Consider the following 14,443-nt stretch of genomic DNA (forward strand, 5'->3'; position numbering starts at 1 on the left):
TCCATTTTGTATAAGGTTCACTGACAGAGACTTAAGCAAGAGCATTCCTTAAATCTTATTTTATTTACCTGAATCCAAAGTTCATGTGACAAATTGAACAATCTGACAAAAACAGGTACAGAAGCACAATGACTCACTTGCCGATGCTCCTTTTGTACATCACTACATCCGCTCCAAATTCTTTTGATTTGTAATCATCCCATTAAAGCATTTCCTTAGGAAAAATCAACAGTTTTAAGCTTATCTAACACTTGTATCGGGTGAGTAACCTTTCAGCAGTTCTTGACATTCTCTATTACACAAGTCAGCAGCTGTAGCAGACATGCATCAGGGAATATTGCGCAACTGAATGTAGACAACAGTACTAAGATTTTCAGGTAAAGTATGGCACGAGAGCTGTTGTCATTCTTGGCTCTTCATGCGCAAGGATGGAAGGAGCGATGAGGACTTTGATTCATGGGCATTCTGTCAAAACAAATGAACAAACTGCGCTGTCTTGACTCAACGCTTCAGACAAGCAGCTCTTCAACTTTAAGTGTGCTGCCCAAAACACATGCACAACAAAACAAAGCCAAGGAATTTGGAGGTGAGTTGAGCCTATATGGCTTTGGCTGGGAAGAGAAAAGAGAGGAAGGAGAACCATTAAATCTTTACCCACTTAATCAAAAGTATCAGCTTACCATTCCAAGTGTGTTAAACTTATTTTAATGTACAACATACAGAGAAGCTGCACTGTCGGTGAGCTAAAAGTAGTAGAAAAATTAGAAAGCAAAACATCATACGGCATTTGTAATGGTGTGGGGGAGTTTTCCCACCTTCAAACAAAAACTGCAAGTTTGAAATGTGAAACAATCGGCGTAGCACTTTGTGACACTGAAGGCATTTGAAACAAACCCACGTTACATCCATGTTAATTGCCTCTTTCAACTCATGTACCATCTATACTATGCTTTTAAAAGCTTACATTATTAAAATTCTGAGGAGCTGTTGTACAAGCTATCGCACAAAAATGGGCAAGCGCTTATTGGCCATGCGGTTCAAAGTGTATTCACACTGCAGCCAAATGCATGGAAGGTCTTGAAGAAAAAGCTCAATGGCACTCAGTGGCAATAAGCACTCATCAAATATTTGAACAGCAACAATCATATCTCGAGGTTCTACTTTATGCGCTATGTACACATTTACACACGCATGACAGCCTTGCAGAGTTGGAAACCAGGCTGTTCATGTGAAGTAACATATACAGTGTTTTCAAGTACAGTATGTGCACATTTATACATTATGTATAAATATTATTTTAAATAAATGAAATGCACAGAAAGTCCTCACTTCACTAAGATGAGAAACGAGTGTGTATGAAGGCTTTGGGTGCTTCAAATGTGTTGGTCGTGGGCACAAATATGAGTCGTAACGGTTACAGAACAGCGGTGAGGTAGCTGTGTTCTGCCTAATGCAGAAAATAATAAACGCAGACACCTAAGTCCTAAATTAGCATTCTGCTGTCTCCAGACACCCTTACAAAATTTTGATTTTTTTTTTTTTTTTTTTTTTTTTTTTTAGAAAAGTTGGGTAAATTCTCTCGTTCAACACATATGTAAAATAATAACACTGGTCTACAATGTTTTTACAAAATATTTTAATCAGAGATTCAAGTAAACTTTTCTGGTAAATTTTTTTGCGCTGATTTCCATTCTACCATTATTTAGTCTCAAGTGCATCAGCTTCTAATAAAAAAATGTAATGAATTAAGATTTAGGTTCAGCAACAGGAGGATTTTCTTTCTAGAACGTCATAGCCATAAATTACAGTGCAAGGTAAAATACATATTGTGCGCGCCTTTATAGGTTAAAAAAAACACAAAAAAAACTAATGCTAGAAAAGAAAATAAGTTTTTAAATCAGCGTCAAAAATACATATAGGGCCATATTAAGTCATCTCTGATTAAAATTGCTGTTGACCAGTGTATTACTACTAATATTAATAATATAAAAACTTGTGTTAAAGTAAGAACATGGAACTAGCCCCTCCCCGCAAAAATGCATTGCTAAAAATGTCCTAAATATCAAAGATGTGTCTGTCATCACACCAGGAGCGAGTGTTGACTGGAAGTTAATGTTTCTGTTAGATATGTGCGTGTTAATGTCCACTCCACAGCGGTGCCCGGGAGGTCAGTCAGGGCCACAACACGGCAGCCACGTTAGTGTCAGTGCTGTAGATCCACAGCACCAGAGGCAGCAAGATGGCCACAAAGGGCCACGAGATGCCCTCGACACATGCGGACAGAGAGCGCCGCCCTTTGTGGCCCGCCGCTGGCTTCTCCAACTCTTTACCCAGGTCCAAGTGCTGCCTGGCCGTAAACTTCAGCAGCTCGTCCAGCAGGATGACGGGCATCGAGATCTTCAGCACCATCAACCACTGGGTGGCATCCAGAGGGGTGATCTGGAAGATGACCTGAGGAGCACAGCCACGTTAAGACACTGAATTTTGTAGTGTAGTGTAGTATAGTATAGTACAGTATATAATAATCATATATAATATGTTTAAAAAAGAGTATTGCAAGGCCCTCTGCACCCACTCAGAGTGAAAGAGGAATTCCCTCCAAAAGTATTGGAACAGCAGGCTCAATTCCTTTGTTTTTTGTCTTCAGGTATACAACCCGAACCCGGACCCAAAAACCAAGGAATAGACCTTGCTGTTCCAGTAGTTTTGGATGGGACTGTATGCTTCTTGATGACTCACTGGTGTTATTTATTTATTTTTTTTTTACTTCAGACTTACTGGCAGAGGTTCCACGTAGAGTATAAGGAAGTGCAGAGACATGGAGAGGCAAATGGCCCCCAGCAGCCAAATGTTTTCCCAAGGGGGCATCCGCAGCAGGGACTGGTTCTCTGACAGACTTTGAGCATTAGAAAAAGAAGAAGGTCATTGAGTGCAAATGTTATTTCTTCACCCTCCCTGGAAGCTTCTGTACCTGTTGAGAGCATTGCACATCTCAATGGTGACAAGGACGGACAGGGCCATGGTCATGGGGTAGGGCGACTCAAACACCTCACAGTCCAGGCCGTCGAAGTCCGGGTTGTCCGAGCTGCACTGGAGGAAGTGACTCTGCAGAAAAAGATGAGGAAGATGAACCGTGGGCGGTCAAGCTGTGGTGGTTGAGTCGGTGGTGCAGCTGTTGACTATTGCACCCGCCTACCAGCTGGTAAAGTGTGACCTGAGGTCCATCATCCGAGAGCGTAAACCACCACGCCGCAGCTCCCACTGTGGCGGCGCCAACATAGCCTGTGAGCAAAGACGGCAAAAGTGTACGCGTAGCCTCAGGTGACTTCCGGTGTCCAATAACACACAAAAGACTGCGGCCGTGACACTCACCGCCAATTGCCAGATATCGGAAGAAGAGCCATCCGGAAATGAGCGGCTCTTTAGCGTTGCGGGGAGGCTTCTCCATGATGTCGAGGTCCGGAGGGTTGAAGCCGAGGGCGGTCGCGGGGAGGCCGTCCGTCACCAGGTTGACCCACAGCAACTGAACTGGGATCAGTGCCTCGGGGAAGCCCAGTGCTGCAGTAAGGAAGATACTAGCGGGAAAACAATGCAACATCAGCATGGTCATCTGCAGATGCAAGAAGAAAAGTTCAAATGGAAATGCTGCAACTTACCAGACGACCTCGCCTACATTGGAGGATATGAGGTATCTGATGAACTGCTTCATGTTGTTGTATATGGCGCGGCCCTCCTCAACAGCAGCCACAATAGAGGAGAAGTTGTCATCGGCTAGGACCATTTCAGAGGCTGACTTGGCCACGGCAGTGCCAGAGCCCATGGCAATGCCAATCTCCGCCTTCTTTAAGGCAGGGGCATCGTTCACTCCGTCTCCCGTCTGTGGACAAACATGACCCACCATCCAGCTCGACAAGAAACTTTGTCATTTTGCACGATTCATCATGTTTGGTATCAATTTTGATCATGACGTACCATAGCTGTGATCTCATCAAATCCTTGCAGGAACTCGACGATCTTGGACTTGTGCGAAGGCTCCACGCGTGCAAAGCAGCGAGCGTGGGTGACAGCCTCGCGCTGCGTGTTGGGCGACAGTTCGTCAAACTCTCGTCCAGTGAAGGCCATATGCTCAACGTCGTCATCCTCGGAGAAGATGCCGATCCGCCGGCAGATAGCCACGGCTGTGCCCTTGTTGTCCCCGGTGATCATGATGACACGGATGCCAGCCTGACGGCACAGCTTGATGGATGCCGCCACCTCTTGTCTGGGAGGGTCCAGCATGCCAACGCAGCCGACAAAGGTCAGGTCCGACTGGACACAGAAGGACCACAGTTATTCTACTGTTCAGCATTACTGTTCAAGATGGCCCATTTTCCACTGACAAGATCAGGAAACTGAAAGTTATCGTTTTCTTTTTTATATATTCATTTTGGAAAAATTAAGAAATAAGTGACGACTTGAAAAACGCCGACTTTTAATAAGGAATATGGCCAGGCCCCCCTCTGCTCCCCGTTTCATATAGTTATGAAAGGGACCGATTACAAACTTGGATTTTCAAAAACGGTGATTACCAAAATTCATGTGGCCATCCCTACTGGTGACCACTTCAATATATCAAAATGATTAACCTCTCCGTGGCTCATTCAATCACATGAGCTCACGTTTGATATCACTAAACCCAACCTGTGTGTAGAACGCTTTTATACTTTCACAGGTTGATGTGGACATGAGTAGTAATGTGCGTCTGCATTTTGGTGGCCATCGGTCGCCGTTTTAGACAACAGAACTGACAATTCGAGCAATATTACCTCACTTGCCTCCCTGCTGTGATATAGACACTAAGACCAGAAAAAGTAACAAGTAGAGCTCCAAAACAGGGCGTGTCAATTTGTCGAAAATCTCATCACAAAAAAATGTAAATCACTACGAGTCTTGTAGGAGGGGTAGCAAGGAGGGCATTTTAAGTTCTGATGTCATTTTCACACGCAAAGCTATTATATAGGAGGCAATGTTAAGCTCATCCAGGCGTCCCTTTAACAGTCATGAGTGTGCTGGAGCTAACCCCAGGTGCCACACACAAAGAATGCTGCAGAGATTTGAACCCACAACCTCCGAACATTGAGGCAGACAGCTTAACCATTCGTCCATTGTTATCGCCAAGTCATTCGAGGAAATAATATTAAATGACCCACTCTAGTTGCTAAGTGGCAGTCACCTCATATTCTGAGAATTTGGTGGGTTCGGAAAGTATCATGTCCTCCATCTTGGGTGGGCTGTCTCGCGTGGCCAAAGCCAAACATCTCAGCGTGTCTCGACCGGTCCCATATTCACGAATTACAGACATAATCTTTTCCTTGATGGCTTTCCTTAAGGGAACCTTGCTGTTACCCACTCTGACATGGGTGCATCTTTCGATAACCCCCTCTGGCGCTCCCTGTAAAAGAGGTTCAAATGGTTGCTACACAGCAGAGGACACAGCCGGACAGGTGTGCGTTATCTCAAATTATACCTTGACAAACATTTTTCCCAAGGAAGAACGGGGCTTATTAGGGGTGCAGTAGACAGACATGGACTTCCTATCTCTAGAGAACTCCAGAGTGCATTCTTTCTTCATCAGTTGTTTGATCACCTGAAGCCCCAAAATAGATGATAAGCTGCTCCATGCAATGTGAAACAGAGGACGTTGGTGTCACTCACCGAGTTGCAGGCATTAGCTCTGTCGATCTTGGACAGGTTGTGGACCACGGTGTCAAAGACGTTCATCTTCTCCACCAGACAGGTCAGTGCAGTCTCTGTTGCCTCGCCGACCTTTTCATATACGCCTTTCACCTAAAAAAAAAAAAAAATTAATATACAAATTATGAAGTATTTTTTCCAGAGCATATGTAAATTATTACATTCTTAAAAAAAAATAAATCCAAGAACTAGAATTACAGCCACATTGCATTGTACAGTCATAGAGAGTGGTGTCTAATATGTTGTTTTTCTCAGTCACAGTGAGAACATTAGAGTATAACATATTATGAACAGTTCCAGCCTTGCCTTGCTTTATAATAAAAAGTGACGTGCTTAAGTTTTACAATTTGTGACTAAAAAAATAAAAAATAAAAATAAAGTTCGCTGTGATATGCATTTGCTAATATGCAGACAATGGGCATGTGCAGTCATGTTCAAAAAGGGACTGCGTTAGTCCCCAGCTCACCCCCAGACTCTTTGATGACAAGCACTTTTGACAACTGAACACTAGATGTCGCCCTTATTGCAGATGATTTAGTTGTTTGACTTCCAGTTGCTATCATACTCGCCAGTGCTCTCACTTGAAAAGGAACTTGATTGCTGTTATTCACAGCAAATTCAAGCCTGACATTTGTACAGGCTTGCAAATCAAGGTGCAAGTTTACCAAGCAGTGGTCTTCATTGAGGATAAAAAATAATTATATTGGGGAAGTAATGCTTAATTCCATAAACATCCAGGAATAAGTTGCACTGTCTGCAACAATAGCAGTGACATAGACAGTAGTGGTACAAATGCAAAGACAAAGGACACCGGGGGAACCATTGTTGAGGAAGGGGATTCCACCACACACTTAACACACTCAGTAGACAATTTTTATTTTTTGTTTATCGCCAACCATAAAGTCATCGATGTTCACTTGTCTAGTCTCCTATGCATAATTCTAAAAAGGTGAGATGGATGCAGTCCAGACCTCATTGAAATCCAGCGATGAGTCATTGCACAGGGCGCAGATGGTGGCCAGTTCCACCAGAGCATCATACTGAGAGGATTTCACTTGTTTACCTTCCTGGTATCTGTGAAAAAGTACAGTACATCAAATTTGATCTATCGTCGTCAATAGAAATCGATTGACATTTCCCTTATAATACTCACACGTTCCCCTCTGGAGCATAAGTAGAACCTGTGATGGTGAACTCAGACAGAGAGCAGCTGTCACCTTCAGCTTTGTTGATAATGAACATCTGAGAATTGAAAAGACTGCATCAACATGGCACAGACACACAAGACAGCATTTGACTACATAGGAGACAACAGCTGGCTGATTTCGATGACACAGCAGGCGGCAGCAGAAGCATAACAAATCCCAAGTGGACTTGAGAAGCAGAGTTTCTTTGGGCCAGTGCTGTTACATAGGCGGTCTCTTTCTGATAGTGGCCTGCCGCTGACTATTAGACATAAGAAAACACATAGCCTTATAGCGGGGACCCCGCAGAAGGACAAACGGCCATGTAAAGCTGCGTCACACAGGAAGATGTTTCATCCTCCCTCTTACACAGACATAAGAACATCGAGGTTTTGCAACAAAATGATTATGACAAATTAGTCATACTATGGTAACTGGGAAAAACGCACACGAAAAGAAAACAAAAATCCATTAGATTCGACACAAACAGTACGACAGGTAAGAGATGTTGCATCTAGCTGGTCAAAAGTCAAACTGAAACTGAGTATTCCTATTCAGGTTCAAGTACAATGTGAGCAAAAACACATTTAAAATAATCTCTGTGGTTGCATGTATCATATTTCACTTCCAATGGCTTCATTTAAAGTCGATTATTAATTATTTCCAGTTACTTGGTAAATATTTGCACAATTCAACCGCTTTTCTTTTGCTCTCAAAGAAGCTAAACAATTTCTAATGGCGTTTAAGCTCAAACGAATTACTAAGGCAACTGATGTGATCTTCAGAATAATAAATCAATCTTATCCCAAAGAGACAACGGAAGCACTGTGAGCTGCTTTTCATCTTGATGACGCAAGGCCAGTTATATAAGGCAAGCAAGTCATCCAACTGCTCACTGTAGACAAGACAAGTGCCTGCATGTTGCCTTATGGCTAAATAACCTGCATGATCACAAGGGGCAAAGTATTTGCACAGTGTTACTTGAGCAAGCCACATTGGTTAGGCAACTTAGCATCTCATTTAAACAGCAAAGAAAAAAAACAACTGTAATGCACGATTTGAGACTTACTCTGCAGACGGACATCTGATTGGTGGTCAGAGTTCCTGTCTTGTCAGAACAAATGACGGAGGTGCAGCCCAGAGTTTCCACAGATGGCAAGCTGCGGACAATGGCGTTCTTCTTGGCCATGCGGCGGGTTCCCAGAGCCAAACACGTGGTAATGACAGCAGGCAAACCTTCAGGGATGGCAGCCACAGCCAGTGCCACAGCAATCTTGAAGTAGTAGACAGCCCCACGGATCCAGGAGCCTCCATGCACAGGGTCATTGAAATGGCCGATGTTGATTATCCACACCGCAATGCAGATGAGGGAAATGACCTTGGAAAGCTGTTCACCAAACTCATCCAGCTTCTGTTGCAGGGGTGTCCTCTCCTGCTCAGTTGCTGCCATCTCATCACGGATTTTACCAATCTCAGTGTTAACGCCTGAGGCCACCACTACACCCACAGCCTTCCCAGCAGCAATGTTGGTACCCTGAAATAACAAGTAACATTGGTCAGCTGCAGCAACCAACAGGATGTTTCATAGTTGGTGAATATATAATAAAGTTGTATTTTATTGTACTTACAGAGAATAGCATGTTCTTCTTGTCTTGATTGACAGCACGAGGGTCAGGCACAGGGTCTGTATGTTTAATGACGGAGACAGACTCTCCTGCAAAGATGAGCACAGGTTTCATTGTTAAAACAGCAGGGAAATTGGGACAAAACACGGGATCAACTGCCATTTATGTTTATTCTATTCTACTTATGGAAGACATTCACACATATTTGTCAAATGACATTAAAATGATGCATGAGTGAAGTGTGACTTGGATTGCAGTGAGCTACAATATTAGAATAGAAGAGAGCACTAGTGCCTCAAGTAATTCAACCTACCGTACGTTGAATCTAACAGATAGAATCAGGTCAGTAATTTAAAAATAAAACTCAAGTCTGCAGGTGTAATTTCAGTCTTCCACTGAATTGATCAAAGTAGTTTCTCAACTTACCAGTTAGAATGGATTGGTCCACTCTCAAAGTTGTTGATTTGATTGAGCATATACGGATATCAGCAGGCACTTTGTCTCCAACTGAAACCAAACAAACCATGTTAGAGTACAAACACCAAGCATGTTTCTTTTAGTATTAAACCACTTGGAGAGACTTACACACCACTACTTCTCTTGTCTCGTGCAGCCCTATATATTTGAATGCATACTAATTCAATATGAGCTATAATCTGCAGATGGTAACTTGGTGGTCATGCATCCATCTAAATGGAGCGAGGGGAAGCAAATTGCGGAGGGGGTTGTCACAAGGCCGTTGGGCAGTGCGAACGTCACTGCAGGAAAGGAGAAAGAGAGCTAAAGAAAGGAGGAAATGAAGGGCTTGTGTGCCATAAATGGCTTGCCTCAAAGGAAAAGACCAATTTGGGACAGTGGTGACCCAATTCAGCTTCCTAATGCTGCATAACATGAAACTTGGGAAATGGCTGAAGTTCAAACAATGAACCCGTACAGTAAGCCCACACTCGCTCCATCTTCAACAACGAATACAGGACATCCAGCATGTAGACATCAAGGCAGTACCTACAGTGTTGTAAAAAAATATTTGCTGCTTTTTTAAAAATATTTATTACACTTTGGTTTTTCAGATCATTACAACAATTTTAATATCTCACAAAGACAATCCAAGTAACTAGAAAATGTTGTTTTTAAAGGATTATTTTATTAATTAGTGTGAAAACAAACCAAACCCACCTGACTGTCTCATAATTAAAAAAAAATCGTTCGCAACAGCTATAATCAAGCATTTGCATTAACTGATTATGAGTCTTTCACATTGCTTTGGAGGAATTTTGGCTAACTCTCCTTTGCATAATTGTTTAAACTCAGTTACATTGCAAGGTTTTCAACCTTAGCACGGCGTCTCATTTAGATTTAAGTCCGGACCATGACTTGACCAATTCAAATTTCATTTTGGTTTTGAAACATTCAGAGGTGGACTTGTGAGTATGTTTCAGGTCGTCATCCTTCTGCCTAAAAGGCCAGGAGTACTTGTGCTTGAGGGCACAAAATCATGACCTGATAATTGCGTGCTCACTTTGTGGTAGACAACAGAATTTATCATTCCATTACACAAAAGTAGATTTTGACACAAGTCATCCAGGCCCCGAAGTAGTGAAGCGGCACCTGGAGTTCTGGGTTGCGTTTTGACATCCTGGATGAGTCATCAAACTCTTGCAGCTCCAGATTCATAGACAACGCAGCTGCACTCAAGCTTAAAAACTGGAGCATCTTGATTTTTGTGCTAGTGCAAGCCTCGTTTAGCGTGTTTGGGTATTTGGCAAATGGCTCCATGCTGGGTGTTCCAGCATACCGAGGGTATTTACTTTGAGACGCGCCTGGCACACCTAACACTTTAGTAGCTGAAAGTAGACTAAATGTTATGGCTGCTGGAACCACATCTAAGTATTAGCGCATGTAGTGTAACTCAATTTTGTTAAATTTGACTGACATGTAGCAGACCGATTCAAAACTTCAGAGGATAATATGTGTGGCGGATGTCATCGTATTTCATTCATAAATATGACAGCGTGCATCAAACCCGTTGACTTATTGTTGAAATTAATGCATTGAATGCACTATCGTCGTGTTTATTACATTTAAAAAAAAAATCCTCCCCCTGGCAGAGCTATGATGAGGGATGGGAAGTGACACATAGATATGTACTGTAGTACCATCAGGTGGTCTGCAAGTGCACAGTCCTGCCTCGTGGACTCAAGGAAATCGGTTCTTGCTTCCGCTAAATTAAGAATTGTGCGACTTTTGAATGCCGATTTTAAGGGGAATGAGAGGAGCCGCTTCGAATGTCTGCAAATCAAGTCGGGTGTGTTCACACCGACAATGGTGCGAACCACTCGTTTCAATTGCTTTCAGCCACAGGTGTTAAACTCTGGTCCTCGAGGGCCATTATCCCTCAGTGCTACGACACACCTGATCTTGATTCAAATGCTCAGGATAGTTATCCTGTAACGCTTGCTGATAAGCTGATCATTTGAATTGGCTCTGTTGCAGCAGGGAGCGATGGAAAACATGCAGAAAAGCGGCCCTCGAGGACTAGAGTTTGACACCTATGCTCTAAACTGTATGCATGTTGCGAAAATACAAACAGTATCGCTCGCCCCAGCACACAGTTAGACCGTGCTATGCACCAGACCTGTGCTGGGCACTAACATTGAATTAAGGTTGGTTGTTTGACAACTCATCAGAAGGTTCACCGTTATAAGTGTAGATAGTGGTTCACTGTGGTTCACGTTTGTTGAGTAATTTCGCTTCTGGGTTCATGATTGCGTACATTACATACATGGTGTTTGATGCTCTGTTTTAAGCTCTTTGTTGCCATCTTGTGGGTTCTATAAGCAATTACAAATCCATTTTGCGAGTGGTGGGCAGCAAATATTACACTATTTGACATTACTATTACTACAACTATCTGCCATTATCCCTGAAATAGGGATGTGTTCACTGTACTTGGGTTGTCTTGGTAAAATATCAACATTGGCTTTAAAACACTTTGCATTTACATGTGCTAAAAACACACCCACACCCACACACACACACACAAACAAATGAAATTGGAAAGGGGGGAAAATACTTTTTCACAGTGCTGTATATGATGAGCCTATACAAGGGAAGCACAACTGCAATATAAAACCAATGTGACCTTTAGAGAAGGGAAGGGCCCAACAATGCACAAAGCCAAAAATGGAATAAGTATTCCAATATCTTCCCCAATGCTCTGATCAGGTTTAAATGTGGCCGTATGATGGCAGCTGTCTCCACATCACAGCGACAACACAAGAAGAGACAAAAGGACAAGCCCCTCTACTCGATACTGTACTTAGAATACAAACCATAATAATACATTCCATTAACAGGCCGGTGTCTGTTTTCACTGTTGTCACTGTTCTGTTTTCAGCCGTTTTACAGTTCCGCGCTCTTCAACACATGGGAGACCCGTGCGTCAGTTATGATCCTTGGAGAAGGTAGCTGATGGCTGGCAACTTATAAAGTATCCTCACAGTGGTGCCAGAAAGGTCATAATCTGTCAGCAGCCATTGTCCAATCCAGACAGAAAGCTTTTCTCAGAAGGACTGACGTCTAACACAGGAGCATCCAAACTGGAACAATAAAAGCTACACTTCTGAGAAGGTCCCTAATCCTGGCTCATAGATAGGTCGGGCTACTGTACCAACACTTCATGTTGTGATCGAATATATGCACACAAGGACATCCCGGCGCAATCAATGTCAGTTGCAAAGTTCCACTTTAAATTTAAATTGCTGCAACTACAACTTTTAGCTTTATCACAGGAACTATTTTCTGTTTTCCTTACATGCCATCTTTTTACTTATCCTCTGTGGTTATGCAACACTTCCTGTCTCCCTCCAAGTCATCACTTATGATGAAAGACAGGTGAGACTGACTTTCAAAATAATGGTCCCTGCAGCTGAGTTTTGGATTTTTAAGAAACACTGGGCTTGTCCAGGGGCTTTGTTACACTGCAGGCCTGCTCTGAGTAAGTGTGTTGTATAAATCAGCTGTCATTTTGTATCAACATCCTGCTTGGTAGCGGTCCAAGCATCTCATGAACCGTCCACACTTTTGCACCTCTGTGTTTGCCAACAGGTGATGAGGTCCACAGAGTTCAGACTTGGTGATACATTGCACCCAGCATGACTCACAGAGGTGCCTTTTAAATAGACCTTTCAACAGCAAGCGAGGCAGTGGCACATCATAAGCTGGCAGCTTTGACTGGCACCTGCCCCTGCCGTGTGTTCGGGTACAGCATGAGGTTTAGCCAGCCAGGCTTCCTCAGGGGCAGCCAGGAGGGTCCATGTGCTGATGGCAGCAGGACAAAAGGTTGACATCCTGTCAAGTAAGAGGGCCATTACACATGACAGTGCTCCAAAGCGCCCTTCCTTAACAGCCACCTCAAGTCTCGAAATGAATATGCACTTGACACTGACTGCAATTGGTTTAATGTCACTTTTACATGTGCTAAAAACACACATTTTTGCACACTTGTTCTTTGAATCTTTGGCTGGAAAGGAGCACATCATTGACACAATTATCAGTACAAATCCTTGGTAACCACTTGAAGCATTAAAACGTACTATTATTGTAACTGCATCGGAGTCAATTTTCCCTGTGTGGCGTATTTTTAAAAGAGTAAGGCTTGAAATAGCTTTTCTTTGAAGAGCAACTTTGTAATTTTGAGGAGCATTTTTTGCTGGTTAATCTCAGGGACCTGAAGCAAGGGTTGTTTTAAGAAAAATATATATAACGGGGGAGGTCTAACACTACAGCTGGTGTTTGAGTACCCCATTGGATATTCAATCAAACAATGGAGTATTTGGATAAAATATAAAGACAAAATAACACATTTGACTCAATAACAAATGGCCAATTGGTTTGATTTCCTATAAATATGTATTTAATCAACAGTTTTTACTTAATATGTTGAAATTGCGCAGAGCAGCAACTATTTTCTTGTCTAAAAAAATTCTTTGGGACAATTTCAAATCCGAATATACATTTCAGTTTTAATTTAGCATATCTTGTATCAAAAAGGCATTAATCTAAAAAAGGCATTAACAGCCTTTGTGCAACTTCACTTGAGCAAATAGCATTTTGGATGCAACCCAATACAGTAGGCTCAAGGCTGTGTGTTTATGAGCTTGGACCAGTTGACGAGGAATAAGACAAATAATTATTTTTACTACAAGAAGGTATTTAATTGTTCAAATTAATGCAGCAATAATGGGGTCAATTTAGTTCAATAATTAACAGTGGTTGAGTTTTACTGCCTGCAGTAAACTCAGCTGCCACTAGGGGAACCACATTATTTTCTTTCTCTACATTTAAAAGGCTTAAACAGATGAAAAACCTGTGAAATCAGTCATTAAATAAAGGCTACTACCGTTAAAGTGTGCTTGTTTTTAAAGCTTTGAAGTTACTGACACACACATAGCACACAATGCAGTTTTATAATGTGAATAATCTAACCATGGTGGAAGGAGTAGCAAAAACAAGAATATGATAAAATAAAACAAAACAATATTAGCAACTAAAAATGGGTGACCTTGGCCAGAGACAGTGTTCCATCCATTATCTGTTCCGCTTCCCCTCATGAGGGTCACAGTGGTTTGGAGCATATCCCAGCTATCTTCGGAAAGTAGGCGGGGTACACCCTGAACCGGTTGCCAGCCAATTGCAGGGCACACAAAGACGGACAACCATCTGCGCTCACATTCACAACTAGGGACAATTCAGAATGCTCAATCAACCTATCATGCATGTTTTTGGAATGTGGGAGGAAACCGGACTACCCGGAGAAAACCCATGCAGGCACAGGGAGAACATGCAAACGCCACACAGGAAGGCAGATCTAACGACCTCTGCACTGTGAGGCAACCATGC

General features: G+C 42.6%; 1 protein-coding gene across 2 annotated transcripts in view; it reads right to left on the bottom strand.

Moving 5' to 3' along the window:
- Positions 1 to 44: 44 nt before the first annotated feature.
- Positions 45 to 14,443, bottom strand: part of atp2a2a (ATPase sarcoplasmic/endoplasmic reticulum Ca2+ transporting 2a) — a 35,409-nt gene continuing 21,010 nt past the window's right edge. The window contains exons 6-21 of one of the 2 annotated variants that reach the window (XM_088302142.1): positions 8,969 to 9,049; positions 8,546 to 8,631; positions 7,987 to 8,451; positions 6,887 to 6,975; positions 6,705 to 6,807; positions 5,695 to 5,826; positions 5,507 to 5,626; positions 5,213 to 5,431; positions 3,973 to 4,308; positions 3,657 to 3,877; positions 3,373 to 3,575; positions 3,197 to 3,282; positions 2,972 to 3,105; positions 2,779 to 2,896; positions 2,331 to 2,451; positions 45 to 611 (exon numbers count right to left, since the gene is read on the bottom strand). In XM_088302142.1, the coding sequence (XP_088158268.1) occupies positions 598 to 611; positions 2,331 to 2,451; positions 2,779 to 2,896; positions 2,972 to 3,105; positions 3,197 to 3,282; positions 3,373 to 3,575; positions 3,657 to 3,877; positions 3,973 to 4,308; positions 5,213 to 5,431; positions 5,507 to 5,626; positions 5,695 to 5,826; positions 6,705 to 6,807; positions 6,887 to 6,975; positions 7,987 to 8,451; positions 8,546 to 8,631; positions 8,969 to 9,049 (2,528 nt within the window). In that variant the 3' untranslated portion in view covers positions 45 to 597. Of the gene's footprint in view, positions 2,452 to 2,778; positions 2,897 to 2,971; positions 3,106 to 3,196; positions 3,283 to 3,372; positions 3,576 to 3,656; positions 3,878 to 3,972; positions 4,309 to 5,212; positions 5,432 to 5,506; positions 5,627 to 5,694; positions 5,827 to 6,704; positions 6,808 to 6,886; positions 6,976 to 7,986; positions 8,452 to 8,545; positions 8,632 to 8,968; positions 9,050 to 14,443 lie in introns of both variants that reach the window. The other variant, XM_088302134.1, reaches the window with a different exon arrangement.

The sequence above is a fragment of the Idiotropiscis lumnitzeri genome, chromosome 1 (genome assembly GCF_059441095.1).
Source record: "Idiotropiscis lumnitzeri isolate Australia: NSW breed Sydney's pygmy pipehorse chromosome 1, RoL_Ilum_1.0, whole genome shotgun sequence".
In the NCBI taxonomy this organism is placed as follows: domain Eukaryota; kingdom Metazoa; phylum Chordata; class Actinopteri; order Syngnathiformes; family Syngnathidae; genus Idiotropiscis; species Idiotropiscis lumnitzeri.